This window comes from Malus sylvestris, chromosome 7 (assembly GCF_916048215.2).
Source record: "Malus sylvestris chromosome 7, drMalSylv7.2, whole genome shotgun sequence".
NCBI classification, from domain to species: Eukaryota; Viridiplantae; Streptophyta; class Magnoliopsida; order Rosales; family Rosaceae; genus Malus; species Malus sylvestris.
The window spans coordinates 27,195,841-27,223,470 of NC_062266.1; the positions used below are offsets into that span (position 1 = coordinate 27,195,841).

At 37.9% G+C, this 27,630-nt stretch overlaps 5 protein-coding genes and 3 non-coding genes across 15 annotated transcripts; 5 read left to right on the plus strand and 3 right to left on the minus strand.

The window, feature by feature from the left end:
* The first annotated feature begins 1,413 nt into the window (after positions 1–1,413).
* TRNAK-UUU (transfer RNA lysine (anticodon UUU)) lies at positions 1,414–1,486 on the plus strand. Its single transcript has one exon. It is a non-coding gene; the product is annotated as a tRNA-Lys (tRNA).
* A 70-nt stretch (positions 1,487–1,556) lies between these two features.
* On the plus strand, positions 1,557–6,307 carry LOC126630717 (methionine--tRNA ligase, chloroplastic/mitochondrial-like). Its single transcript, XM_050300867.1, has 11 exons — positions 1,557–2,138; positions 2,327–2,476; positions 2,824–2,991; positions 3,282–3,406; positions 3,682–3,775; positions 4,151–4,249; positions 4,858–5,038; positions 5,138–5,253; positions 5,352–5,507; positions 5,778–5,906; positions 5,993–6,307. The coding sequence occupies exons 1-11, from the start codon at positions 1,701–1,703 to the stop codon at positions 6,158–6,160; spliced, it is 1,824 nt and encodes a 607-aa protein (XP_050156824.1). The 5' UTR covers positions 1,557–1,700; the 3' UTR covers positions 6,161–6,307.
* A 290-nt stretch (positions 6,308–6,597) lies between these two features.
* On the minus strand, positions 6,598–10,099 carry LOC126630719 (UDP-glucuronic acid decarboxylase 5). Of its 8 annotated transcripts, none has more exons than XM_050300871.1 (13): positions 9,950–10,099; positions 9,077–9,169; positions 8,839–8,925; positions 8,638–8,725; positions 8,404–8,495; positions 8,232–8,296; positions 8,061–8,149; positions 7,759–7,836; positions 7,542–7,635; positions 7,357–7,423; positions 7,194–7,257; positions 7,062–7,102; positions 6,598–6,967 (listed from the first exon to the last, which is right to left on the minus strand). In XM_050300871.1, exons 2-13 carry the CDS (start codon positions 9,155–9,157, stop codon positions 6,785–6,787), a joined length of 1,029 nt encoding a protein of 342 aa, XP_050156828.1. In that variant the 5' UTR covers positions 9,158–9,169; positions 9,950–10,099; the 3' UTR covers positions 6,598–6,784. The 8 variants fall into 8 exon arrangements, with proteins under 8 accessions (XP_050156828.1, XP_050156827.1, XP_050156831.1 ...); XM_050300870.1 differs by having other exon boundaries at positions 9,779–10,003; XM_050300874.1 differs by having other exon boundaries at positions 9,077–9,166; positions 9,950–9,995.
* A 3,025-nt stretch (positions 10,100–13,124) lies between these two features.
* TRNAH-GUG (transfer RNA histidin (anticodon GUG)) lies at positions 13,125–13,196 on the plus strand. The gene has a single exon. It is a non-coding gene; the product is annotated as a tRNA-His (tRNA).
* A 3,166-nt stretch (positions 13,197–16,362) lies between these two features.
* LOC126630726 (dolichyl-diphosphooligosaccharide--protein glycosyltransferase subunit 4A-like) lies at positions 16,363–18,596 on the plus strand. The gene is made up of 2 exons (XM_050300881.1): positions 16,363–16,544; positions 18,313–18,596. Exon 2 carries the CDS (start codon positions 18,313–18,315, stop codon positions 18,424–18,426), a length of 114 nt encoding a protein of 37 aa, XP_050156838.1. The 5' UTR covers positions 16,363–16,544; the 3' UTR covers positions 18,427–18,596.
* TRNAR-CCG (transfer RNA arginine (anticodon CCG)) lies at positions 16,745–16,817 on the plus strand. The gene has a single exon. It is a non-coding gene; the product is annotated as a tRNA-Arg (tRNA).
* Positions 18,597–18,805: 209 nt separating the features above from the next.
* On the minus strand, positions 18,806–22,079 carry LOC126630723 (ubiquitin-conjugating enzyme E2 7-like). Its single transcript, XM_050300879.1, has 6 exons — positions 21,937–22,079; positions 21,693–21,795; positions 21,054–21,151; positions 20,850–20,950; positions 19,367–19,444; positions 18,806–19,213 (listed from the first exon to the last, which is right to left on the minus strand). The coding sequence occupies exons 1-6, from the start codon at positions 21,989–21,991 to the stop codon at positions 19,136–19,138; spliced, it is 513 nt and encodes a 170-aa protein (XP_050156836.1). The 5' UTR covers positions 21,992–22,079; the 3' UTR covers positions 18,806–19,135.
* Positions 22,080–24,364: 2,285 nt separating this feature from the next.
* On the minus strand, positions 24,365–27,084 carry LOC126629531 (uncharacterized). The gene is made up of 2 exons (XM_050299605.1): positions 26,951–27,084; positions 24,365–26,466 (listed from the first exon to the last, which is right to left on the minus strand). The coding sequence occupies exon 2, from the start codon at positions 26,227–26,229 to the stop codon at positions 24,733–24,735; it is 1,497 nt and encodes a 498-aa protein (XP_050155562.1). The 5' UTR covers positions 26,230–26,466; positions 26,951–27,084; the 3' UTR covers positions 24,365–24,732.
* Between the last annotated feature and the right edge of the window lie 546 nt (positions 27,085–27,630).

Below are 27,630 nucleotides of genomic sequence, written 5' to 3' on the forward strand. Positions count from 1 at the left end.
TGCTATTGCTCGTTTTTGGATAATGACAGATGTTTATATTCTTTTGGGCCAGACGGGTGACCCATCTTTTTGGAGTTCTCGAGCAAGATATTTATATTCTTTTGGGCCTGACGGGTGACCCATCTTTTGGCACCGGATCTGATCCAGATATGATACAGGATGAAATTGAAGAAATTTGGAACACATATGCATGTGGATCTAAATATGAAATAAGCAGATCCGATCCGGATCTAAAAAAAATCAAATCTCCTTAATTCATATTTGACGACAAGCATAAGGGAGGGGGTGACTGACAGCCGATTCCCTAAATAGGCCTGGCCTGGTCGAGATGATTCAGATGTGTGTTTGAAGGTTTTTGCAATAGAGAGAAATGCCTTGGTTGCTCTTGTTGCATTTTTTTTAAATTTTTTTTGCGATAGAGAGAAATGCCTTGGTTGCTCTTGTTTAAAGGTTTTTCAATTGTAAGAGACTTGTTGAATACTTAAATGAACACACATTATATGCTTGTTCCCACATTTTCATTATGTTCCAATATCTCATAATAGATATGTTATTCTATTTTGTAGTTTATGATGAAATCATATATATTTTAAACATAAACATACCCTTATTTACACGAAAAAATAAAATGCAAAATAAAAGTTATATATTTTCTGTCTAAATGAGTCGTAATCCCGGCTGGTCTGGACGGGCTAGACGGTCTAGACGGGTGCCTCAGTAGGTTGAGGCGTTTTTTTTTTAATTTTCAAACGCCTAAGCATTAATCGGGGTGGTGGTTAGCCGCCTAACACTGTTGCCTTGGAATGCAAGTTATTGACATTGTGCCCAAATTTGTTGTGCTTTTAGGTGAATTAACTGATGATTGGCACCCAATGCTGATGAAATTTAAATTTATTCAAATCCCTATGGTTCAACTGGTAACAATTGATTTAAAATAAATTATATTCAGATTAAATATAATCATTTCAACTTTAAGCATTTTGGTTCAGTTCTCATGTTTAAGCTTTAACCATCAATTCTTCGACGTTACAATTTTACAATTAGCTAATCAGTCAAGTTAGTTTAATTAGCCAAAAGAAATTCTTGCCTGAACAAATTCCTTAGGACCGAATTAAGTCAATTGATCAAGATAGAATGCTGGTTATCAAAATTTTGAATATTTTCACCGCAGATTAAATATTAGAAAATCTATTCTCAGAATGGAAAAAGAAAACAAAAAAATTTATCTCGTGATTTTGTAAAGTGAATTAGCAATTTGTCATTGGAAAATTACAAACCTAAGTCGGTCACATGTACAATTTACCGGGAAATTAGTGCTGAAACAACAATTTTTGCTCTTTCCGTTTTATGATTTTAGTGATGTTAATACATCCCGTTAGGGATTACTATGTAAAACCGTAATTAAGCGTAATAGCCGTCTTAGCTCAGCTGGTAGAGCGCGTGGCTTTTAACCACGTGGTCGTGGGTTCGATTCCCACAGACGGCGTCCTCCTGGTTAATTAAATTTTTTATAATTATTAATCTATTTGATTAAATTTTTTTTCTCGGAAAATGGTGCTGAGAATTTATGCTTCTCCAATCTTCTTCTCCAATCTTATCCACCTCAACTGCAACTCCAAAACCAAAAACTCCGGCGATGAACCGGGCCCACCTCACCTGACCAACCAAACTCTCCGAACCTTTTTTTTTTTCACATAAAAATGGCAGCGGCAGCAGCGGCGGCGGCGAGAATAAACTTCTTCTTAAACCACACAAATCCCCTCAACTCCAAAGCCACCGCCCATCTCAAAACTGACCTCCGCTTCCAACGAAGACGACCCAAAACTACGTCGTTCTGCACCCGCGCCTCTGCTGCTCCCTTCCACGACGAATCATCCGCCGCCGGAGGCAGTGATCCTTTTGTCCTCACCACTCCGCTCTATTACGTGAACGCCCCTCCCCATTTGGGCAGCGCTTACACCACCATCGCCGCCGACGCCATTGCTCGATTTCAGCGGCTGTTGGGTAAGAAAGTCATCTTCGTCACCGGAACTGACGAGCACGGTGAGAAGATTGCGGCCGCCGCCGCTACTAATGCGTCCACTCCAGCTCAACACTGCGATCTCATTTCACAATCTTACATTTCGCTCTGGAAACAGGTAATTTTACTTACCCACCATTGGAAATTTACTGCTTTGTTGAATTGGTGTTCAAATTACCGTTCTTTTTTTCTTTTTCTTTTTTTATGATTGCAGTTAGAAATTTTTTGTTTTTTTTTTTGTTTAGTTGGTGTGCAAGTTATTGTGCTTTTTCACTTTTTGATTCTGGTTTTTTGTGGTGATTGCAGTTAGATATATCGTATGACAAGTTCATTCGGACTACCGACCCCAAGCATGAGGCTATTGTCAAGGAATTTTACGCCAGAGTTCTTGCCAATGGAGACATTTACAGGGCTGACTACGAGGGACTTTATTGTGTCAACTGTGAAGAGTATAAGGTGCCTTTTTCTGTATCCGGTTTTCGTTATGCATTTTTGTTTTAGATAACGCTCAACTCAGATTGACTAACCAAGCTTATCTGTATTGTGAATTTCTTCGGTTTAGTTGGGTTCGTTGTGTTAATTGTATTTGTGATATAACTGGGTTGATTCATCCTTGTGCTAATTTGAAGAAGTGGACCAAATTGCTCAATGAGTGAAAATTTTATTGCTGTTCCTTTCCGTTTGTTATATACTGTTTGAATACTTTGTTTGCATATCTACTGATTCCTGAGCTGTATTTTCAGGAGTAGCTGCGGTTGTACTTAATAATTGATCTGATATCGTTAGTTATGAATATTGCACAGGATGAGAAAGAACTACTTGAGAACAACTGTTGTCCTACGCACCTAAAGCCATGTGTTGCAAGAAAAGAAGACAATTACTTCTTTGCATTGTCCAAGTATCAAAAATCGTTGGAAGAAACTTTGGCAACAAATCCTAATTTTGTACAGCCTTCATTCCGTCTTAATGAGGTAAGAAACAAAGTACATTGATTTGCGTAATTTTAAGTTATTTACTTTAGATATGAAAATGCAAATGTAATTCTAATACCCACCATACAAGCCATTTCAGATATCTTCTGCCTGCCTTGCCAATTATCGTTTCTTTATTTATTTCTTACACGCCATCCTGTGAGTGCGTATACAGTTATTTTGTACTAATAGTAATTGGGGAGTGTGAAAAACTAAAATTGAAGTGCTGATAATAGTACTCTTTCTTTAATTCTATAAGCAACTAAAACATGTTTTATCTTTTCCTCAAGGTTCAAGGTTGGGTTAAAAATGGCCTAAGAGACTTTTCCATTTCTCGAGCATTAGTGGATTGGGGCATCCCTGTTCCTAATGACAGCAAGCAAACAATATATGTTTGGTTTGATGCTTTACTGGGGTAAAGTTCTTTCTTCCTCCTGTCCTCCATCCCTTGTACGGCTCATAGTCATGGTATTTGTTAGGCTGTGAGTACTCGTTCAACATATGGCTGACATAGATTAATAACCAAGTTCTCAGAGAATTGTTTGTTTCTTGGTAAATAGAAGATTAGTACAAAACCTGTTTTACTAGTTGTTTCTTTAAAATCTTTACTACTTTTTTCTCTGTTGTTTTTTGTGAATGCTCACTAGACATTTTTTATTGGACATATATGTTTCAAAAAAATTTAAACAGTTATATATCAGCATTATCAGAGGATACGGAGCAACCCGATTTGGAAAGAGCCATTTCATCAGGGTGGCCTGCCTCACTACACTTGATTGGCAAGGTATGTTGATTACCATACTTTGTAAATCAACTTGTTTCTTCACGAGTATACTCCTATTAATCAGCTATCCCAATAAGTTTTACATCATTTAATTAAACTATGAGTCTCAAACTTCCAAATGTTTGCATGAGGTGATATTATCTGTTCACTGATAAACCGAATTAAGTTTTCCTGAGCAGAGGAGGAGATAACCAAAGATGTTATTCAAAATGTATATGCTCATATTACACTCCCTTGCTTCTCAGTTGTTTGACTAGCTTCATGTCCTTTCATTTGACTGTTGTCAAAAGCACTAGCAGAAGTGGTTCATACTTATTTCTGACTTTCAAATTGTAGTATTCAATATTATAGTTGATATTTTGTATTCTTCTGCAGGATATTTTACGTTTCCATGCAGTTTACTGGTCAGCTATGCTAATGTCTGCGGGACTAGGTCTTCCTAAGATGGTGTTTGGCCATGGATTCTTGACAAAGGTATTTGAGCCTAATATATTTAAGGTTTCTTCTACAATTAGATGAACTTATATTGGTATTGGAATCCTCGTTGAATTCATTGCCCTGTAATCTTTGTGTAATGATCACGTCAACTGGAGATTTAAAGTGTAGCACACCAAGTTTCTGTAGCATATGATCAAATTCTTAACCGTTAAATCCATTCTGAAGCACACAACTGGTGTCATGTATGTCTGTGTGACACATCGGTCTTCTGTGTCCAATATGAGAGATTCCACAGGAACAATATAATGGTCTTGCTTAAAATATATTGCAGTTAGAAGATTCAGTTAACAAGCTGAGAGTATTTGAACATTTTTTGTAATGTTGGTGTCCTTCGTATGCAGAATATCGAAACTCGTAGTAATCCAAATTGTTGATCATGGATTTTGTTCGGTCTCTTGATTATAGCTTGTTAACCTTAGCTACATGCACTCCGTTGCACTCATGAATTCTGCATTTAAAAGCATAGTTGCAGTGTACTGCATACAAATTAAAACGATGACTAATGAATGAGTACATTTTGAATTTTCATCTCATATATGTAATTTTATTTCATGCAGCAATGCTTTTTATTTTTAACATTATAGGATGGTATGAAGATGGGGAAGTCGCTTGGGAATACGATTGAACCAAATGATTTGGTTCAGAAATTCGGGTCTGATGCGGTCAGGTACTTCTTCCTAAGAGAGGTGGAATTTGGAAATGATGGGGACTATTCAGAAGAACGTTTCATCAATATTGTCAATGCTCATCTTGCAAATTCAATTGGTATCTCTATTCAGTGTGTCATTAAATTCTCTTTGGTTAGTCATTTGTAGTGTCTTAGCTATTTTATAGTTTGAGAAATTAAGTTTCTATCCTTTGCAGGAAACCTGCTTAACCGTACTCTGGGACTTCTTAAGAAAAACTGCCAATCAACTTTGCCTGTTGATTCAAGTATTGCAGTTGAAGGAACTACGTTCAAGGACACAGTGGAGAAATTGGTAAAATTTTCTTGAAATTTCCAATACCATCACTATCCTTTATGTAACCACTTGAAACCTTTTAACCTAGGTGTCCAACTTTTTCCATACTTTTATAGGTTGAAAAAGCTCGGGTTCACTATGGAGACCTCTCGCTGTCATCAGCTTGTGAGGCTGTGCTAGAGATCAGCCATACTGGAAATTTATACATGGATGAGCGTGCACCATGGTCACTCTTTAAGCAAGGGGGTGCTGCTTCTGAAGCTGCCGCAAAGGTTCTCGTAACATAGATAAATGTTTGGGGTTGTCTGTTTGCGTGAGTTAGTGTGTGCATATTTCCTTCAATATGGACCATTTACATTGGTTTGGTTCAACCAACCACTCATTTAAGGTCAATTCTTGAATCTCGTACACTGGTGTCTAATGATACATATCAGCTGGACTTGAGCGACTAAGTCAATCTGTGTGCCAATTCGAAGTTTAACTTTGTAGTTGATGGCCAATACATAATTGCCTTTTATTGAAAGCTCGAGTTTTTGGCGCAGGACCTTGTGATAATACTAGAAGCAATGAGGATTATAGCAATTGCATTATCACCCGTCGCGCCTAGCTTAAGCTGGAGAATATATGGACAGCTTGGCTACTCAAAGGATCAGTTTGATGCTGCTACCTGGGTCTTTCTCAAACACTTCTATACATGGATGTAGGTCTGATTTCCAAGCACTTGTTTTATGATCTAACATGTAGTTTTGTTCTGCAGAGCGACACCACGTGGGGCGGGTTAAAGAGTGGTCAGGTCTTGGAGCAGCCTAAACCGATCTTTACAAGGATTGAAAACCCAACAGAAGAAGAAAACGGGAAGGAAGCACCTAAAAAGGTGGTGAAAAAGGAGAAGCTACCCCAAGCCAAACGGGCGGTTGAAGCTTAAAGATTCGTACTTGAAATGCTTTCATTTTTTCGCCTACAAATCGTATAGGGATCACGCATTGTTTTGCAACTGTTTTTTAGCCAAGGATTACAATTACAAACTTATAGGTCATTATTCAAATATATAGTTTCATAGATCGTTTTATCATTCAGATGTGCAAAAACCTTTAGGTCTTCTTGAAGTTGAAAAAATAAATTTGCATAGTAAAAGGGGGACCTTGTGGCTCACGTTGACGAGAATAACTTTCATGGGTAGGGCTGACGTAACATGGACACCTCACATAATGTTTGGGAACGATCGTGTCATGTCATTACATCAGCCCTATCCAAAATTTTATCCTCGTCAACCTGCAGAGTTCCACCTTATTTCTGTAGGAGGGAGGGGCAGGAACAAGAGGGGGGCCAATCACAAAGAAATATTGAAGCCATAATGTTAAGAAAAAAGTAAATCTTGTTGATATAAAACTCTCAAATACCATCCAAATAGTTCAAGTACAACAGTCACAAAAACAATAGTAAAACCACTTATTCGTCTACGTGAGAAACATATGGAATAGAGATGTATCACACGAAGCAAGTTTACAAAAATGCGCCACCACCCTCGCATTCTATGCTACATCGTCGACTAACTTTTGAGGACACCAAGTCTTGCGCGAAAATCATCCTCCATGAGGGGAAGACCTTCGCGCAACTTGACCTTTGGTTCCCATCCCAGCAGCTCCTTCGCTTTCGAGATGTCAGGCTTCCTTTGGCGAGGATCATCAGGTGTGTTTTCAACCATTATGATCTCTACCTTAGGATTGATAAGCTGCAAGCCACAAGATCAAGTAATTAGTTGCCCGTATAAACTTCATGGAGAAGTAACGGAAGTTCGGGGTCTTGAGAAGGAATACAAAACTTACCTCCTTGACATTCTCTGCAAGTTCAAGCATTGTAAATTCACCTGAAAACATAAACAAGTTAATATTGTCGATGAAATAATACTAAAAAGCTAAATTGCCTCCCTATTAAGCACTCAGACTTCGTATAGTAACCTGGATTCCCAATGTTGATAGGTCCAGTGTTGTCCCCTTGCATAAGTCGAATAAGGCCATCGACCTTCAGAATTAAAATGTTGGATTAATTTGTATAAACTCCTGATGAAGACAGTTTAATTGTCCGCATGAACATTAAGCAAAATAATAAGATCTTGCTTACCATGTCCGACACATAGCAGAAACTCCGTGTTTGAGTCCCAGGCGCTTGAACAGTCAAGGGATCGTTACTACAGAAATAGGCAACAAATATCTCAGAATTACATTAGCAGTGCAACCAACATGAAAACTTCACCGGTTGTGAGCCTCTAATAGGTGGAGAACAAAGTAATGCTCAGTAGAACATACCGGATAGCTTGGGCTATGAAATTGCTGACAACACGACCATCATCGATATTCATGCGAGGTCCATAAGTGTTGAAGATCCTAGCAATCCTTATCTCTGTGAAGGACCGTAATTTAGCAAGACAGCAAAGAAAAACATTTTGAAGCAATGCAAGTCTCAACAGAGATATCAAACAAAAAGAAAGCATCAAAAGAAGAAAATTAAGAGAGGAGAGGGTACCTATGCCATGCTGCCTGTGATAATCAAACATCAAAGTTTCAGCAACTCGCTTTCCCTCGTCATAGCAACTCCTAACTCCTGTTTATGTTTCCAAACACAAAACCAATTAACATGTGCCTCAAGTTGGTGCAAATGAAATGTTGGCATTCCAAAAGATGTTTAAATTTTTTGGATAGAGGGCAATGAGAAACCATATATCACATTATGTCACAATATAGATTGGATTACAATTTAAGAGATGGAATTTTAATAGACAACGCCCAGACAAAGAGAGAACAGAATTTCGAAAATGAAAACCGTACCAATCGGATTCACATTTCCCCAATAGCTCTCAGTCTGGGGGTGAATGAGAGGATCTCCGTACACCTCCGAAGTAGAGGTAAGCAAAATCCTGAATCGAGTTCATACCATGAGAAACAAAAAAGACAGAGAAAGATGGCTAAATTAAATACGACAGAACCACATAATCAAACCTTGCTCCGACTCGCTTGGCAAGTCCCAGCATGTTCAATGTACCAATCACATTTGTCTTTATTGTCTGTTACACAAGAAGGTAACGTTCCACTATTATCTCAGTTCCCGTTAACACTTAAGAGTTAAATTCTTCACATTCCTCAAATTTACACAAAATACTGATAGACACACCTTTACAGGATTGTACTTGTAGAAGATTGGGGAAGCAGGGCAGGCAAGATGGTATATTTGGTCAACCTCAATTAGCAGAGGCTCTGTGACATCTGCGTGAAGGATTGTCTTTAGTGTTTGTTCCGTTCTTTACAAAATGAGACATTTGGGCACTGATTCTTACACACTATCATGCAGATACACACACGCACACACAAGAAGCTTTATTTTGTTTAGACAGGTTAAAAGACATACCATGACGAATGAGTTCAAATCTTGGATGACCGATCCATTTCTTCAGGTTGTCCTTTGAGCCAGTGAAGTAATTATCCGCAACAATCACCTGAAAAGAAAACACCATAATTAATCACATCAAATATGTTGGAGAAACATAAACACTTGGATTGCTGCCAATGTAAATTCTAATTCTTTTTATATAGGACGATAGAATCCCACCTCATTCTTTTCGTTTTCCATCAATTTGTCCACTAGGTGAGACCCGATGAATCCGGCTCCTCCAGTAACCAAAATTCTCATATTGGCCTGCCATCAGATCAATACACACTTGAATATACACGAAATGCCACAGAAACACGAAGCGAAACAGCACACTTGTAGCACGGCAGATCACTAACAGACCGAACTAATTAAACTAGTTGAAAATAACGAAAAACCGATTGGGTAGAGATGTTACCTGGAAAAACTTGGCATTTCTCAAAGGAGAGGGGCTTGGAGGTGGCTTTGGAGTGCTTTGGTGATCCCCATTTGCAGCCATCTGTTAAAACTTCTGCACCAGAAACAATCGAAACTTCCACATTTCGGATCAAATTCACAACACACCAACATACTCAGATTCGAAAACAAAATCGAAACTTGGCACAAATCAAAGAGGCAAGAGGCAAAATTTAACATCCAAAAACCACAATTCAGCAGAAAAATTCACAAACTTAAACAACAAATCAAGCTCAGATCACCTGAATTTTCAGAGCAAATCCCAAATTCCCTAAGCTTGTATACAAGTTCAAGGGTGGTTTGAGTAAATGAGGGATGTCATTTATATACCGAATGCAATAGAATTTAAATTAAAAAAAAATATTTGGAATTAATTTCCCATAAAAACAATTTATTTCAATTTAGCACCAAACTCTACCAACTAGAGAGAGAGAGAGAGAGAGAGAGAGAGAGAGAGAGAGAGAGATGTATGAGAGGATGCTTCAAAAGCAATCAAATTAGGTAGTCATCGAAAGCATTCTGCACAACCAAAACTAAAACCCCACAACCATTATTCCCGGATCTGAAATCCAAATCTCACACAAACCCAACAATTTTCTTCACCCCAACAAGTCAAAAAATCGAAAAAACAAATAAATGGGTGGTCAAAATCGATGTATAATACCTACAAAATATAGAAAAAGACTGGAGCTTTTCTCTGTCAGTGAAGAAGAAGAATTATCCTCAAAGGCGTGAAATTTTGTTGTTTTTAAGGTTTAGATTTGCTAGACTGCATCGAAGACGAAGACATATATACATGTACAACGTGTTGATGCTGTTTGTGTTGGAGAGGTACCCGGAATTCGCGGTGGTTCGGAAGATTTTTGGAGATTGCAGAAATCACTGCGTGCCACGTCACCTGGAAGTCGGATGCTTTCCATGTTTCCAGCTCTCACCTCTTCACTTCTTTCAGTTACGTTGGGTTCAGGTGTGACGAGTCACATGATACACGAAGTAGGGGGCCAATGAGTAACTGCCATTTCATGAATTAAGAAGTTCAACGACTCTCCTTTATCCTTCGATTTTAATTGATTTTTTTTTCAAAATCTTTTTTTTTTTAACAAATAATATTATCTACAGAATAGCGGTGTGCTTAGCCTCATAATTGACTTATAATAATGTGATTAAAATTCACATTTGACGAGAATCAAACATAAATTTTTTTACTTACAAGTGAAAATGAATACCATTACAGCTCAATACTAAGTGGCAAAAAAAAAAACCTAAGCTTTTATTTCTGTACTAAACAGCTTATTCTATATTTCTATTGAAAGTGTTTTACTTTAATGTTTATGGTTTTTTCCTTAGATTTGTACTCAATGAATTACTTTTAGGTGGTGCTATACACATACTTATTTTTACTTTTCACACTCTTGTTAAATTTTGTTCTTTAATCTTCTTCAATTATTCGATCTGATGGTCACCAATTTGAAAATGGTATATGAGAGGTAAAAAATAGTGGATAGCACCGCCTTTACTTTTACTTTAACAATAGTTGTAATTTGTAGATTATCACTTTAGATATTGCTTTCTAAAATTTGAAAAATGCTACGTACATACAGAGCTGACTCTGAGATTTTAGGTGTTCTGTGCGTAAGATGGTAAATAGGGCTTGTATAAGAACTCTTGCTACAAACCTAATGTATATGTCCATGGTTCTATTAATAAGAGATCTAAATGAGTAATATTACATATGAGTTGTAATTCAAATTAATAAAAATCAAGAATAAATAAATAAAAACACAATTTAGAGCAAAGTTGTTGGAACCAAACTAAAAACGTGGAAGTGATTCCTCTTATGCACATCAGGCCATATTTCTCTTATTCACACACATAATTTAGAAAACATTTCGAAGATGAATTTTTTTTTTTGCCACAAACCAAATTGGCATATATGTAGATTTTTTTTTTGGACAAAATTTTGGTATATATGTAGATGATACAATCTTTTAGGAGCCATGTATGGTTTGGAACCCTGTCCAAGAACACCTATTGCACATGCCCAAAACCGACACTGCATACAAATGTGACTTGCATTTCATCATTTCATCAGCCAACTCTCGAGCATTTGGAAGGCTAAGCCGAGAAGCTTCTCAGGATCAAGTTAAGCTCATCTTTATTCTATCGAACCTTGAACGAAAACAAACATATGATTGGAGACTGATATTCTAAACGAAATTACACAACACTTCTATTTTTACTGATTTTTATTACTATTTACTGGCATAGTATTTTAATAAAATTGTTGATTCCGGGGAAAGTGAAAATTTGTGTTTGGCATGGAGTTATGAATGCATTGCCTTCCAAAGTAAATCTGAAGACGAGACGAGTACGGAGGCTACTTGCGGATTTTGTGACCAAGAAGAGGAGACGGTAGAACATGCCTTGTTAAAGTGTCCTAGAGCAGCAACTGTGTGGTTTGGAAGTCCGTTGGGACTTCGGTCTTTTACTAGCAGTGAGAACGGATTTGGTGGGTGGTTGGAATATATGTTGTAGTAAGTTTCTAAAGAAAGCTTTGAGTTGCTCCTTATTCTAGTTTGGAGTATTTGGAATTTACGCAATGACTTTCTTTGGAATGGTGTTGATGTTTCTTCATTGGATACCCAAATCAAAGCGCAAATGTGGTTGGCTAAATATAGAAAGTGGAATGATGCTATACCCCAACACTCCTCGATACCAATACTTCGTTGGCAGACTCCGGCTTCTGGGTGGATAAAGTGCAATTTTGATGTTGCATGGGATGAAAATGGGTCAATTGGAGGTTTTGGATTGGTAGTTAGAGATGCAGATGGAGGTTTTCTAGCGGTGCAGGTAGGCAGGGAAGAAGGAGTGCGATTTACACTCCACGCTGAGGCTGCTGCTGCACGGGCATCAACTTTGTTCTTGCGCAGGTGGAGCACAGAGTAGGTCCAGGTGGAAGGGGATGCGTTGTTGGTGACTTCAATAATCTAGAATGCAAGTGCGTCATATATTGGTCATTACAGGCATCTGTTTGAAGATACAAGAAAGCTTATGCAAGAGTTAAGACAATGGAAAATTACGTTTGGCCTACGAGAGACGAATAAGGTGGCTCACCGCCTTGCAAGGTTTAGTCTAACTATTAATCACCCAGTCTCTTGGTTCGAAGAGCCTCCTAATGTAATTTCTGAATAATTATTGAATGATAGTACTAGTAGTTAATTGATGTGGGACACTCTTTTTCCCTTCGATCAGGTTTGAAAGCCTCAACAAGGTTTTTATTGAGATCCACTGTAAGCACCTTATCCTTATTTTGTACGTATTTTAATGTTCAATGAATATCGTACTTTCTTCAAAAAAAAAAATTATAATTGGGAGGAGTTGTTGAGTGTTGGTGGTGTGTGAAACATGGGATTACTGCTCTTTTTGATGAGGTAGCCACTAGCCAGAAGTACCATGAGAGTAAGAATATAATATGCCACGTCAGATAGAGATAAAATTGTAAGGGTCAAGGTAACGTACAGGGAAAGTCCGCGGACGTCTACTCAGCAGAGTTATCCGCTGCGTCAGATCCAATCCTTGATTATTTTAGCTTCTTCATTGCACGACCAATACTAAGGAAATTGATCATCGCCAAATTCTTTTTTAAGGGGTTCGGAAGATTCAGAAATCATGTTCGTTTATCGTACGATCAGTTTTCGTTAAGTACTATTTATATTTAATTTTAAATTTTAAATAATTTATAATAGCACAATATACGATAAATAAACATGATTTTTGGATTTTCGAATCACAGGATCCTTTTCCCAATACTAAATATATTCGTAAGAATTTATAATGCCACGTCAGATAGAGATAAAAATTGTAAGGTGACGTACAGGGAAAAATCGTGGACGTCCACCCGGAAGAGTTATCCGCTGCGTCATCCAACGCGTGATTAGTTTGACGTCTTCTCATGACCAAAAAGGAAAATATTGTATAAATATATTTTGTTTTCAAAAACAGACAACCAAGTGGCTGTAGTTTAGTGGTAAGAATTCCACGTTGTGGCCGTGGAGACCTGGGCTCGAATCCCAGCAGCCACACTTCCATTTTGTTATTTTGTTTTGTTATTTGAAGTTAATTTTCTTCATTCATTTGTTTCACTTTTGAGTAAATTACACTAAACCACACTAACTTTGGATTACATCACAATCTCATATCGTATCTTTTAAACATTGTAATGTCATATCTCATACCTCATCTTTTAAACATTACAATATCATATATCAACTTACGAATTCGCTGCAATGTTATATCTCTGTTAAAAAAATTGTTAAATTAACCGTTAAGTAATGATGTAACAACAATAGGTTCCACATTTATGCTGACGAATCGCCCAACTTGTGACACATGGCTAAACAACTACCAAAAAAATATTTAATTATTAAAAATCAATTAAAAAAAAGAACTTTAACGAAAAGCTTCTGATACTGTTCATTTTAACGAAAAATCATATTTTACACTAAAAAATCAATCATAATATTATTTACTTTATTATTTATTTTGTCATTTATTTTGTGCTTATTATTAAATCTCAAAGCTTTTAAGGATTTTCATTAGTTTTTTAAAAATAAACCCTTAGCACAACACCTTCCTTCCCCCTCACCTCTCTACCTGAGTCCCAGCCGCACCCCCACCCATCACCTTACTTCCCCCTCACCTCTTTCTCTCCCTTTCTCTTTCTTAGCCCTACCCATTTATCTCTCTAGCCATCTGCATATCCATGGAGGTGGGGATTTAGAAAGGATGAGATTTGAATGGCTGGTGGGAGGCGTGGTGGTCCTCGATGGAATCGAGGTTCTTGTAATTTCGTTAATTTGCAAGGAGTTAGGGTTTTTGGAGGATGAGATGTGATTTGATTTTGAGCTTCTACGATGGTAGGGATTAAGGTTATTCGAGAGGGCGGTGTCGACAAGCTCGGGCCGGTCGCCAAGAGGGTGGTGTCGACGAGCTCGTGGTCGGGTCGATTGTCTTGGGTTTTGAGGACGGAACTGGTCTGGGAGACGTCGGAGACGGCGCATTGAATGATGGCGAGGACTTTGGGGTCAAAGAGGTGGGGCATCTAGGATGGGGGCTGGTCGAAGGGATGGGCTTCGATGCGTAGTCGGGAGGGAAAAAAGTAAAAAAAGGGAAGAAGGAAAAACAGGGAAAAAAGAAAAAAAAAGGAAAAAGAGGAAAATAAAGAAAAGAAAAAGAAAAAAAATATTAGTTCACGTGTCAATCAGTAGGTTCTGCGCTTGCCACGTCAACAATTAACAGAAAAAATTGACAGATAAACTAATGGAAGTCTGATATTGCAACGAATTTGTAAGATGAGATACGAAATTGCAATGTTTAAAAAATAAGGTATGAAATTATGGTGTGATCCAAAATTGAGGTGGTTTAGTATAATTTACCCTTTATTTTTTATGGGTAAATTACATAGTAACCCCTCAAGTTTGAGGTCTATTAAAATCTCATACAACATTTTAAAAACATTTCACTTTCATACCTCAAGTACTATTTTATTTCAATATAATACATCTGTTAGATTTTCCGTCCATTAATCCGTTAAATGCTAACGTGGCTGCCACATTTGTGTCACGTGGCCAAAAAAATAATTTTTTAATTTTTTTTAAATACCTAAATCTTCTAAATAAATTTATTTAAAAAAAAACCAAAAATCAAACCCCACTTCGTCTTCCCCCCCCCCCAAAAAAAAAACCTAACCTGCAACCTTGAAGAAGAAGAAGAGAAAAAAAAACCCATCTTCATCTTTCCCAACCCCCTTTCCTTGCAACCCACCCCTTTCTTCCCCCCCCCCCTTCCGTCTTTCCCAAACCCACCGCACCCATCCTCCATGTCCTCCTCCGCACCCACCCTCTTCCCTCTTCTACACACTCCACTCCTTAAATCCATACCCATTAGGGAAGATGAGATTTGGGTTGTAGGGAAAGGGAGATGGTTTTTTTTTTCTTTTCTTTTATGGGTTGCAGGTAGTGTGGAGGGGGGGCTTGAGTGAGGTGGGTCGCGTGGTTGGGGGGTGCTACGGTGAGGTTGGTCGCAGATGAGGGTTGGGGAGGGATAATTGATGGGGGTGGGATGAGGGATATGGGGAAGGGATAATTGTTTAGGGGGGGTGATGGGATATGGGTTTGGGTTTTTTTTTAATTAAAAAATTATTATTTTTGCCACGTGGCACACATTTGGCAGCCATGTAGTACAAATGTCGCAGTTACGTCAGCATTTAACTGATTAATGGATAGAAAATTTAACGGATGTATTATATTGAAATAAAATAATACTTGAGGTATGAAAGTGAAATGTTTTAAAGATGTTGTATGAGATTATAATAGACCTCAAACTTGAGGGGTTACTATGTAATTTACCCTTTTTTTATTGAGCCAAAACCAATAGAACATTAGAACAAACGAATGAGGATAGGATTCTTACATTCTATCCATTCGTTGTATATCATGCGGTTAATTTTCATTAGGTACTGTTTGTGTTTAATTTTAAATAAAAAAAATCAAAATGATTTTTTGCTGTATGATATATGCAATGTTTTAAAAACTATAGGCGCTAGTTGGGTGGCAGACTGAGGTCTATTGCCTAGGCGGCTAGGAGGGGGCCATGATGACAGATTTAAGTAAAATCTATTATATATTGTATAAATAAGTGTCTTCGTATACTTAAAAATACATAATTGTATTGAGATATATAAGTTGCAAAATATAATGACATATATATTATAAAGTATTATAACATAATAAAAATATGGGAAATAAACATATAATGTGTGTCAATTTAAGTATTCAACAAGTATTTTACAATTTATTAAATAAATAAAAAGCAACATGAAAGTGACCTATTTTCTATCTAAATGAGAGTTGTGAGTCGTGACATAGGAGGGTCTGGACGGGCTACGCTAGCACCTAGGCGCTCTAAGCAGGTGCCTAAATAGATCTAGGTGCCATTTCTTATTTTCAAACGCTTAAGAATTAATCGGGATGGTAACAAGCTTTCTAGTGCCTAAACAAGGAATATTGAATATATGATGAACGAATACAATATGAGAATCTTTAAGATCCTCACAAACTGAATCTGAATGGTTCCAAATCCAGAACAGAGTCAACAGACGGCATCATTCCACATGGAGTGGTAGACCAATGACATCGAAGTGTGGCGAGCCCCATAACTCCGTTACATAATTGGCCCAAACTATTCGAACCGAACGTTGACTTGTTTTGTTCTTTCGGGTCGGAGCGAAAAGGCGAATAAAAACGCGGTTCTTCTTCTCCACTTCACTCGCGTTTCGTTTCGTTTCGTTTCAGCTACAGGCCAGCGCTCTCTGACATTGAAGATCTGTTCGCTGCTTCTGCCGTTTTCGCGTTCGATCTTCACCACTGAAGGTACTCTCTCTCTAATGTTTCTGATGAGTTTCCACCTTTATGATTTTTCGAACATGTTAATGGGATCTCGATTTCTCGAACATGATTGTCAGTGTAAAACCCTAGAAATTTGGTGTTTTTTTTCCAATTTGTTTTTCTGCGTGAGGAAAGCTACATTTGCAAGGTTGACATTGTTTGTTTTGAGCTGAATGATACATGATGATCGCATAGCGGAGTGGATATCGCATTAGACTCCGGATCTAAAGGTCGTGGGTTCGAATCCCACTGCGATCGTTCCCCCTTTATGCATTTCCCAATTTCTGTCTTTTATTTTTAATTTTCCTCTATGAAGGGTTTTGGATTCTGGGTAGAAAAATTGGACAAAGACATTGCTAATTGCTAATTGGACAAAGACATGTACTTTCGAGGTTCGGAGAATAGCAGTTTCATCTTCAATCGTAAACAAGTACATATAGTTTAAGGAAATGTAAGATAAAATGTTTGATATAAGATTCTGGTTGCCAAATTATTGGAATATGGATAATGTTACATTGAAATATGCTTTAGCTTCATCTACAAGGATGGCGGGAATATTCACCGAGGATGAGAGCAGAATATCTCTTAGATTTGTTGATGCTTGTTAAAAGGGAAAAGATAGCGGAAAAATTCACCGAGGATGGAGTAGAATGTCTCTTAGATTTGATGATGCTTGTTAGTAGGGAATAGATAGCAGGAATATTCATCGAGAGGATGGGAGTAGAATGTCTTTTAGATTTGTTGATGCTTGTTAAAAGGGAAAAGATAGCAGAAATATTCACCGACGATGGAGTAGAATGTCTCTTAGATTTGATGATGCTTGTTAAAAGGGAATAGATAGCGGGAATATTCATCTGAGAGGATGGGAGTAGAATGTCTTTTAGATTTGTTGATGCTCTTTAAAAGGGAAAAGATAGCGGGAATATTCACCGAGGATGGGAGTAGAATGTCTCTTTCTTGATACAATAATGATATGTTCGTATTAAATGATTGAAGATGCCTATTTTCACTGGTGAGGTTTTATTAACAGGCAATGTGCAAAACTAGTCGGATGATGTTAGGTGTGACTTAGTATGTATACAATCACTGTGTTTCTGCTCTGTCTTCTCGTGTACTACATCTGCATCACTTTTTTGTTTTGAACAAGACCGTGTAATTGTTGTGTATGCTATATTTCTTTGATTAGTAAATAAGACTACTCAAGATACTGGAAAGCGGATTTTATGTTCCATTTCTTGAACTAGGCATCGAAGGTTTTGTGGTCAGAGTCAGTTAAGTAGAATCCACAATACTGGACATGATATGATTGAATTTATTCTCACAAGACCCGATTGAGGAATATGTTCCCAATGATTAAAGATGCTACTGCTCGTGGTTTGATGTTTGCTGTTAACCAAAGTGCCTTTTGTACCCTATCAAGATTTATGTGGATATGCTATAAATTTGTTTGGAGATTACTTATCTGAAAATCGATATCTGATCATGCCTAAAAGATGTACACACACACACATTCATGACCTTGCGTTTGTATTTCTGGCGAACCAATTCATCCAGTTCTATATTTCCTCAATTGACTACTCTGAATTTTGAACTTGACGATGTTTGAATCGAAGATCCATAGACTATTTGATACGCGTGTGTCTCTGTGTAATATAGATTGTGCTGTGAAGCATGAAAATGCGCGTTGCGCAGATTTTATATGATATTTTGTAGTGTAAAACTAATTCATGTCATTCTGTTTGTCTTCCAACAGATGATTGATGATGTAGGGCTGGGGACTGTTGCCAACTTACTTGGCATGTTCATATTTTTTCTAGTGATTGCTTATCATTACGTTACGGCCGACCCAAAATACGAGGGCAACTGAAAAACTGAGTTGTGTATGTGTTCATGGAGAGACCATATGGCACCCCAAGAAACATGGATCATACAACGTAGTGTTTGAATTTTGTTAGTATACCTAAAGACGGGGATATAAACCGGAAGTTTTGTGTACCTGCAACTTTTGGTAGCTCTCAATACAATAATCTTCTCTTCCTTTTTATCTCGTTAATAACTTGTGTATTCATGACGTTGAATGTGTTCTGCGATGTGAAAAACATAAGGGATACTGTCCCATCCCTAAGAGCAACCCGTGCCAATAACACATCGTGTAAGTTTCGCTTTACATGGCGTTTAATTGACACGAAATGTCACGGTGATAAGTACCTGTATCCTAAAAGTTGGCGGGGGTTCCAAAACACACATAAAAAACAGTTCAAACTTTCATTCAATCATGATTTCATATTGGCTTTCCAAACTAAAGTGACTTTGTTTTTACTACCGAGAAAATATGAAAATGTAAAGTAAACAAACAGTTTGAGACTTGCTCCGAAACAAAAACAAAAAGCAGAAACAATTTTGCAGTTTGAGACATTGCAAACAAAAACAGACCCTCAAAACCTGAACCCAGTTCCTAGCAACAGCAGTTTCATCGGATGCAAGCAGTCTTTTCGCTAACAGCCCCGTTTCCTCAAACAGAACAAAACACAAGTATCTCTGGTCGCATGATATCTAGCTAGTTTTATGCGATGGACTCATAACATTTCTTGAGACTTTCTGACACACCGCCCTACTTTCTTCCTGAACTCGTCCCTACTCTCTCTCCATTGTTTCTGGAAACACATACAATTAACAACATATGTCAGCGGATTAGAAAGATACCACAAGGTAAATAAGTAAATAAGATAAGCCATTCACGTGAATCACTGGTGAGCCAGTTGAACTGACACCGTTTGTTTCCTCGTTTAATATTCAAAACAACCTACCGCAGCATCGACATTTGCAGGAGATTCATCATTAGGGCTTGAAAGCATTGAGATTATACTCAAAAGAATGCTCTCAACCTGCAGAATAACAACAAATTCGTTAGTAGATCCTCAACAAAACAACAAATTCGTTAGTAGATCCTCAACAATAGGAACACGGTAACTGCGTTCATATAATAGTATGTGGATCCATAGAAAATTAAACAAAATGCCTGGTACTTTGGGTCTGTGTGTGTAAACCAGAAGGAACCAAAGCAATCAGTGTACATTTGATAATACAGCACATCCAGAACTGTCTCCAGTTAAAGAAACCCCTCAGAGTCACATACAAACGTTTTACGAGTTCACCAGAACTTTCAGTATGTACCCTATATTTAAGGCACAACTTCACCATTACTTTTCCAACAATAAAAGTAAAACCGGTGGTTTCCTACAACCATTCCGAAGTCAGTGTCACAGATCTTCAACTTGCAACAAGCCCACTTTTCAAACAACTGATTCCATTGCCTTGTAAAAGTTGGAGTTGTTCCCGACACCAGTGCCAACTTTTCCATAAGCACCTAAACCACTACGTAGAAGCCACTTGAAGGTTAAATCACAGGTTCAATGTTGGAAAATTCAACTACCATAGTGATCCAGATTCCCCATTCCCTCCTTGTGATCTCTCATACTCTCTTCACTTGAGCACTCCCGATTGAAACCTACAGAAAGCTCAGATATGTACTATATCATTAACTCTCAAGATTCTGTGACTTTACTGCAAGCTTGTCTCGTTTCATAAAGTTCCTCCTCAAGACAAAGGAAGAGGAAGCAAACTAACATGAGGTTCATGGTACTAGCACATACAAAAATGACTAATGATTAGGGACTTCTCCTATTGAACGATGCACTAGTTTCCAATGCATCATGCAGGTAAAAAATTGTACAGCACAATACAATAATAAACCTGAACCCAACTCAAGCAATCTTTGTCTAAACTAGAGTTGTGCTAGGGTTTAGGAACAAGCACCTCAATACGGGCTTAGGATGAGATCCACAGGGCTATTGTACAATTCAGTCCTGCGATGATCTCATTTCAATCCTTACAGTTGGCCACCACCAAGTTGCACTGCCAATTATAACTACCATCAGATAATCAGTGTATTAATGACACACACAAACTCGACCAGTTAAGTATGTGTAACTCTCCAACTTTTGAATCTTTATCCAGAAACACTTGCAACCTTCTAATATTTCATTGTTATAACTTCAAAAAGAAAGGGGAAACCACACTGCAAAATCCGCTAAAGAATTGATCCACTACTTATAACCACACAATGGTAATACAGTTACAACTTGCAATCCAACACTACACCCCTAGGATTATGGCTACAACTAAACAAGTGAAACCACAAAAGCTGGAAAGTAACAAGATTTTTATTCCAAATGGTGCACATAAAACATAGATAAATGGAAGAGCCAATATTGACAAATAAGTACATACTGTATGGACTGGATTCCAGCGCTCAGTTGCAAGCTCGTAGCCATTTGGATCGTCACCAGGGGGATGAAGAATTGAAACACAAACCTTTCCATCAGCGTAAACTGCAAAACACATGGAAGCTTGATTACGATGAACTAGAGGCAGAAAAGCAATATGCACAAGTTACTTCAGATTCAGAAACAATACACAGAAGACAGTTGTTACCATTGGGGTGCCACATCTCAGAGGTAAATCTCACTATAGGAGGGTTGCACGGATAATCCTCTGGGAAACTCATGATGGCATTAAAGAAACCGCCCTCACTACAACAAATAAATTATAATGAACTAGGTCAGTTAAAAAATTCGGTTCCCAAACAAAAATCCTATGGGTTTCCTGTCTTCACTATCAAAAGAATGCAATCAATTAGCTTCTAGTAACATCTGACGAACACCAAAAAATCAAAGGAAACTGAATCCAATCGTGTCCAAATCAAATAAACATCCGAAACCCTTTTTCGTCTTCACTATCTAAAGAATGCATTAAATTAGCTTCTAGTAACATCTGCAAAACACCGAAGAATTTACCAACACTTAATCCAATTATGTTCAAGTCAATTTTTTCATGCTTTAGGGAAAACCGAAAACTAATCATCACCGCAAAAGATATGAACTTTGTGACCAATCCCATCAAATATTCCGAACCCAAAACGAAACACATGAATTCAAACAAACCCTTATGGTCATATCAAAAGAAAATCAACCTGTTAAAAGAACACACACATGCACCAAAACAAGAAGCACAGAAACTAAATTTCGAGCAAAACCATGTTTTAAAGAACGGGAAAGACATCGCATTACATACTAGAGAGTGTCGGGTGGGCCAATAATCGTGACGTTCCATTCGAAGATGTTGTCTTCGTTCACCAAACCGGCCGAGAATCCATCAACTGGGTGTTTGCAGAGATCTGCAGGAAAATTCAGAAGACCCAAAAAAAAAAAAAAAAAAAAAAAAAAACAGAGTTTAAAAATTTAAACAAGAAAAACAAATCTCCAAAAACGAGAAGAGATAGATATGTGGAATCATGGATTTAGATTAAAGGTGCAACCTTTGAGTTGCTTTTGGAGGAGGAGGCTGGCCTGGGAAGAAGGAGCCGTAGCCATGGAAAACGCAGAGAGAGAGAGAAGATTTTGGGTTGGATTTAATTTTTAATAGAGAAAGGAGGAGGGGGGATATGATATATATACAGATTAGAATTAGTGTTAAACTTTGTTTTTGGAATTAAACCGACCAATAAATTTAACTTTTTCTTAAAAAAAAAAAAGAAGGAAAACCCAACTTGTAAATCATTAACTTATAATTTACAATTTGTTTAGTGCTTTTTTAACATAAAAAATTTTTCTTTAAGTTCGAATTACTTTTATATTATTTTTAGTTTGTAAATTTAATACTAGAATTGTTACATATAACTGTTGACAGTTTGTGTTACCAAACTTGAGTGCCAAGCAAAGTCCTAATAAAGAACCCGATATTAAGCAAATTTTAAAAACTAAATCTAGTTTGGATCCTAATGATATTTTTTCCACTAGTGACTAAGGGTCAATTTTAAGTGTTATTAAAAAAAAGAGGAGTTCAACAAAATAACCTCGAGAGATAAGTTTAATAGCGTGAACTACAAGGGCTTTGTAAAAGTCTATCTTTTCGTTGCACTTATTGTAAGCGTCACTAAAAAGATGGTTTCAACAAAAAGAAATTTAAGGAACAAGTTAATCACATGAGGCACAAGCGTCTTGTAAACCTCTATCTTGTTGCTAGTACCTATTTTAAAGCGTTACTGAAAACGAGAAATTTAACAAACAAAAAAATTCGAGAAAAAAGTTTATCACGTGAGTCAAGCGCCTTGTAAACGTCTGTCTTCTAGTACCTGTTTTGAAAGCATTATTGAAACCTCAAGAAACGCGTGAGCCACAAGCTTTTAAAGCATGTCTTTGTGCTAGCACTTATTTTAAACGTTACTAAAAAAGAGAAAATCAACAAAAAAAGTTTGAGGCACAAGTTAATCACGTGAGCTGCCCAGCGCCTTACAAAAATCTCTCTTTTCACTAATGCCTGTTTTAAAGCGTTACTGGGAAAAAAAAGAAGAAATTTAACATAAAAACTTGATGAGACAAGTTAGTCACCTGATCCGCAAACACCTTATAATCGTTTGTCTTTTCGCTAGCACCTATTTTGAAGCGTTACTGAAAATAGGAATTTAACAAAAAAAAAACCTCAAAAAAAAAAATAATCATGTAAGCCACAAGCGCTTTGCAAAAATCCCTCTTTTTTGGCAAGCACCTAGCATACAAAGTGTGGTGAGAAATAGAAAGAAATTGCAATGTGGGCATCACTTTATTGTTATTGGGAAACCTTCACGTGTTTGCTAAATTGTATACCACTAGATTATTATACCTCCTTTGGATGTCCCAATTTCTCTTCAAAACAATGGAGATTGGCTTCGATTTCTTGTCATTAATTTGTAGACATAGAATATGTAAATATATCTTGTTTGTCATCTCAAGGGAAGTGGAGGATCTTCTTTCTTTCACGCCGAAAACATATCATGTTCTATCAGTTAATGGTTCAAGGAAACCTAAAATTCAAAGAAAACTCACATTCCATGCAAGTCCACTATGCCATTTGCCAAAGGTCGTGTCCTAGAGGAGAAAAACGGATGGTTGCGTGTGTCAAACAAGGTAGTCTCTCGTACGGTACATCAGTTGGGATTGAGCGTTAAAATGTTCGCTTAGATCGTCAAATACTTTGACACTAATAGGCATGCAAGGACGGTTACATGGCGCCGAGAGTTTGGTGGCATGGTGCCTTGTTTTTGCACTGCTCATGCTTGTAGCTCAAGATGTTTGAATTGAAGAACATGATCTGCAGTGCTTGATTTCGGAACTTGTCCGGCAAGAAATAGTTTGGTGGCCACGAGTTTCATGTTTGCTACTCGGGTAAGCCCTAGTATTGATACTGCTACTGCTACAGCTGCTGCCGATTCTTTTTTCTTTACATTTACATTTTGGTCTGCCAAATTTAACCGTTGTTTATGTAATGATGGAACAACTGTCTTGTTTCTGTGAAAGTAGCTCAATTCCATAAAGCTGGTTAAACCTCATACTGTTCACAAAATTCCGTCCAGGCCGAAGCCTATCGGAAATCTGAAACTGCCATCCGCGCGTGAGGTTGGTGGAGCACGCACACGAATTAGCAAGCTGCAGAAGATGCATTTGTTGGATTAGATCGGTAAGTTTGATGAATTTTCCGGATTTTCGAGTTTGATGTTCATGTTTCCTAATTTGCTGCTGAGTCTGTTTTCAGAGCAGCTATGAAGAAGCAACAATGATGGAGTTCCCTGGTGTATTATCTTCGAAATCAAATCCAACCTGCTCGTAAAACCTAATCGAAAATCCGAGCGAAAACAATAAAGTTTCATGGAGAAGAAATTAGGCTACATAAGTTATTTCCTTTATACAAAGAACCTTCAATCCAAAGCATAACATGGGAATGCAAACTTCATAATAATGTCGAACTCCCGAAACCGCTATGCACTGAGATTTTTAGTGCAAAGCTAGAACAAGCAAAAGGCATATGGCCAAATAAAGCATAAGATACAGAGCAGTTATACCATACCATCTATAAATCAACATATCAATCTGATAAATTGTATGAAAAGAAAAAGGAAAAGGGGAAGGCTGCTATATTTTTGCCCTTTTTTTTCTTAGGGTGGGGGTTTAATTACCTAAAGGGGTGAAGAAAAAAAAAAATCAGATTTCATTCAATAGATTTCCTCGGTGGAATCAAGTTAAAATAAACAATGAAACAGTAAAAAATGTTTCTTGCATCTGTCATCTGAATGCCTGCATCAGGTCAACAGATGCTCTCTTTCGTTCCAGGGAGAGGGGCGAAGGCACACACGGACCTCGTGTTCTTCTGGTCCCACTCGACGTTTGGGCACCATAATCTCGAGCATTGTACCTGTCTCATCGCAGTACGCTTCCAGTTTAGCATCTTCTGGAATGCGGGTAGGAAGCTCGATTTCCCTCACAAATTCCCCACAAGGGCAGTGCTCCGGTGTTGGATCTGTTAGCTGAAATGTTCTATCACGTCTCTTAATGGATGGCAAACAAGCTGTACTCACGCAAGATATCTTTACAATCCCACGTGAAGGAGTATTCCTCCAAGTAACTTTTACCCTCTGAAGATCTACAAATGGCAAGCTGACAATGATCAAAAACCCTTCCTCATCCTCATAAATTGTTTTTGCAGCTGTAACAGGGCCGGATGCTTTCTTCATCACCCCACTGAACTCATTAAACCAATGTGACTCAACTGGGTGGACTGTGCCAGCTCTGTCGAAATGTGGGTTATTAGGTAAACAGTCATTGTCATTCCCATGGGAGAAAAGGTCCTTCTTCCGCTTGTTGCAGACCGGCGACATGTCCATTCCCTCATTGTTGACATGCTCTGATGGCTGAGTTGACAAATTCAAACCCGTACCATCAAGCAATTTTCTTGGTTGTGAATTTCCATTGTTCTTTGGAGGGGCAGGCCTTTCAAGCTCCAAATCTGTGTTCTGAAGGTTCCTCCAGGTACCAAAGTCACTTGCTTCAGGTGGGATTGAGAAATTTATATCTCGGCCTGTAAGCTCTGCCCACCTCTTCCTCTCTTCGTCATCGAGACACATGAGGTTGGGTGACCGAACAACTTCTATACCATGAACACACTGCGGGTTAGAAAGACCCCTGTAGTGCTTCCTCTGCATACGATGAGACCGAACAAAACCCCTGTCCACACTAAATGGGAATGGGCGTTCTCCTTGGCGAGAATGCCCATTCATGAAGCTCCTCAGCTGCATCTTCCCCAATGCATTTTCAGGCCTATCCTTGAAAACCCACATATACATGTTCTCCATATCATGCTGAACCAAGAAAGCATCTAACTGCAAGTCTGTCTTGTCGTACCCAGAGATCCCATTACTGTCCCGAATGACCTTACACTTGGACTTCTCATTCAAGACAGGCTTGAAGTAGAAGCTGAAGAAAAACCATGCACCCCAAACGCTATCAAGCCTCTTGTTGCATTTCCTTGCAACTTTGGGTAGAGTGATTGTCGCCTCGGCCTCATAAACTTGAGACCCAAGGCCTACATCTAAGATGTCACATGAATCATTCCAAGTTTGGGGAGGTGGGCTAGGCTCAGACAGTAGCGGGAGATTGATATCAGGAGGACGAGAAAGTATGAAAGTTCGATTCATCTCTCTTTCCAATTCATCATGCGACACAGAACCCGAATCCATAGACAATAATGTAGACAAATGAGAATTCTCTATGGACAGGGTAGTGAGAAGAGCTTCCCCCATGATTTCCCACAACCTTTCCCTTCTCTCCTGCTTCCGGGTTTCAATCTCTAAACCCGCTTTTCAAATAGAATTACCTCACAAACATCTCAGCATATAGAAATGAGCCAACAAGAATTCCACAACTTAAACTAATCCTTAAGACTCACCCCCACAAACAGATCTTCCAAATTTTTGCAGGCCCATCAATCAATCCATGTCACATTGAACTACAATTATTGTTCTCAAAACAAAAACAACCTGAAATCCATATCATAACAGTGCAAATCAATCAGGACTACTACTCATAAAATTAATACCATTATATGCAAGAAATAACTTCAGAACAGCTTATCCCTTGTTTGGTTTCTGAGAAAACCGAGAGGAAAATAAAATTAAACATGATTTAAGCCTAAAATTTCTCTTATCCCTGCTCAATAAATTCCATTACTTTCACAAAACCACACATTTCAGCTGCATCAGAGCTCAAAATCCCCAATATCCAAATCAATAATTTTCCAAGATCCAATTTTTAGTAATATTTTGTTTTCTTACACTTTCTCAGCAACCAAGCAAGGCGACCCAGAAACACAGCAAACCCAAGTATATCATAAAATTTACCAAAAATGTCAACCGGAATAAAATATCCCAATGGATAAAATCAGGCAAAAAAAACCCTAGCCCTAGAAAAAAAATTCCAAAAAAAAAAAAGAAGACAAAATCAAAGAGATATTCGTTAGGTTACCTATAAAGGAAGGCCTCGAAGCAGCAGCTACAGAGAGAACTGCAATCAAAGCCCCAGTTTTGGAGAAAAGAGAGAAAGAGAGAGAAGGAAAGGGGGAGAGAGAGAAGGGGGTGGGGAGATAACGGAGTCTGTTTTAAGAGACGGAGTTAATCAGAAAAGACCTCCACCGGTTACATCACGGTGTAAAACCAAACGGCGTTTGTTAGCGGTAGCGGTGAATTACGTGTCCGAGATGCGTCAAAAAAACAGGCGTCTATTGGAGGTGGACCTTTTGTGATGGACGATTGTACATTTGACCCGGGACCCGGATAATCTTCAACCGGGTAAAGCCCTACTTTGTTTAAACCGATCTTGACCGTTGAATCATAGTTTGACGGTTAAGGTAGCGCCGCATCAGATATGCTTTTTATCTTTTGATATAAATTTGCTCATTTTCCTGAAAATTGCGTTATTTATGCTTATTAAATATAAATTAGTGGCGATTTAACATTTATGGTTTACTCCATACGGATGTTTGTACTTCAAAAAGTCAAGTTTACCCTCACATGTCAACCAATAATTAATGTGTTTCGGGAAATGCTACTTACTATTACGATCTAGTGATACTTCTCTTCACTTATAAGTAAAAGGTTTTATGTACGATTTTTGCCAAATTAGAATTTGAACCACATTATTATTAG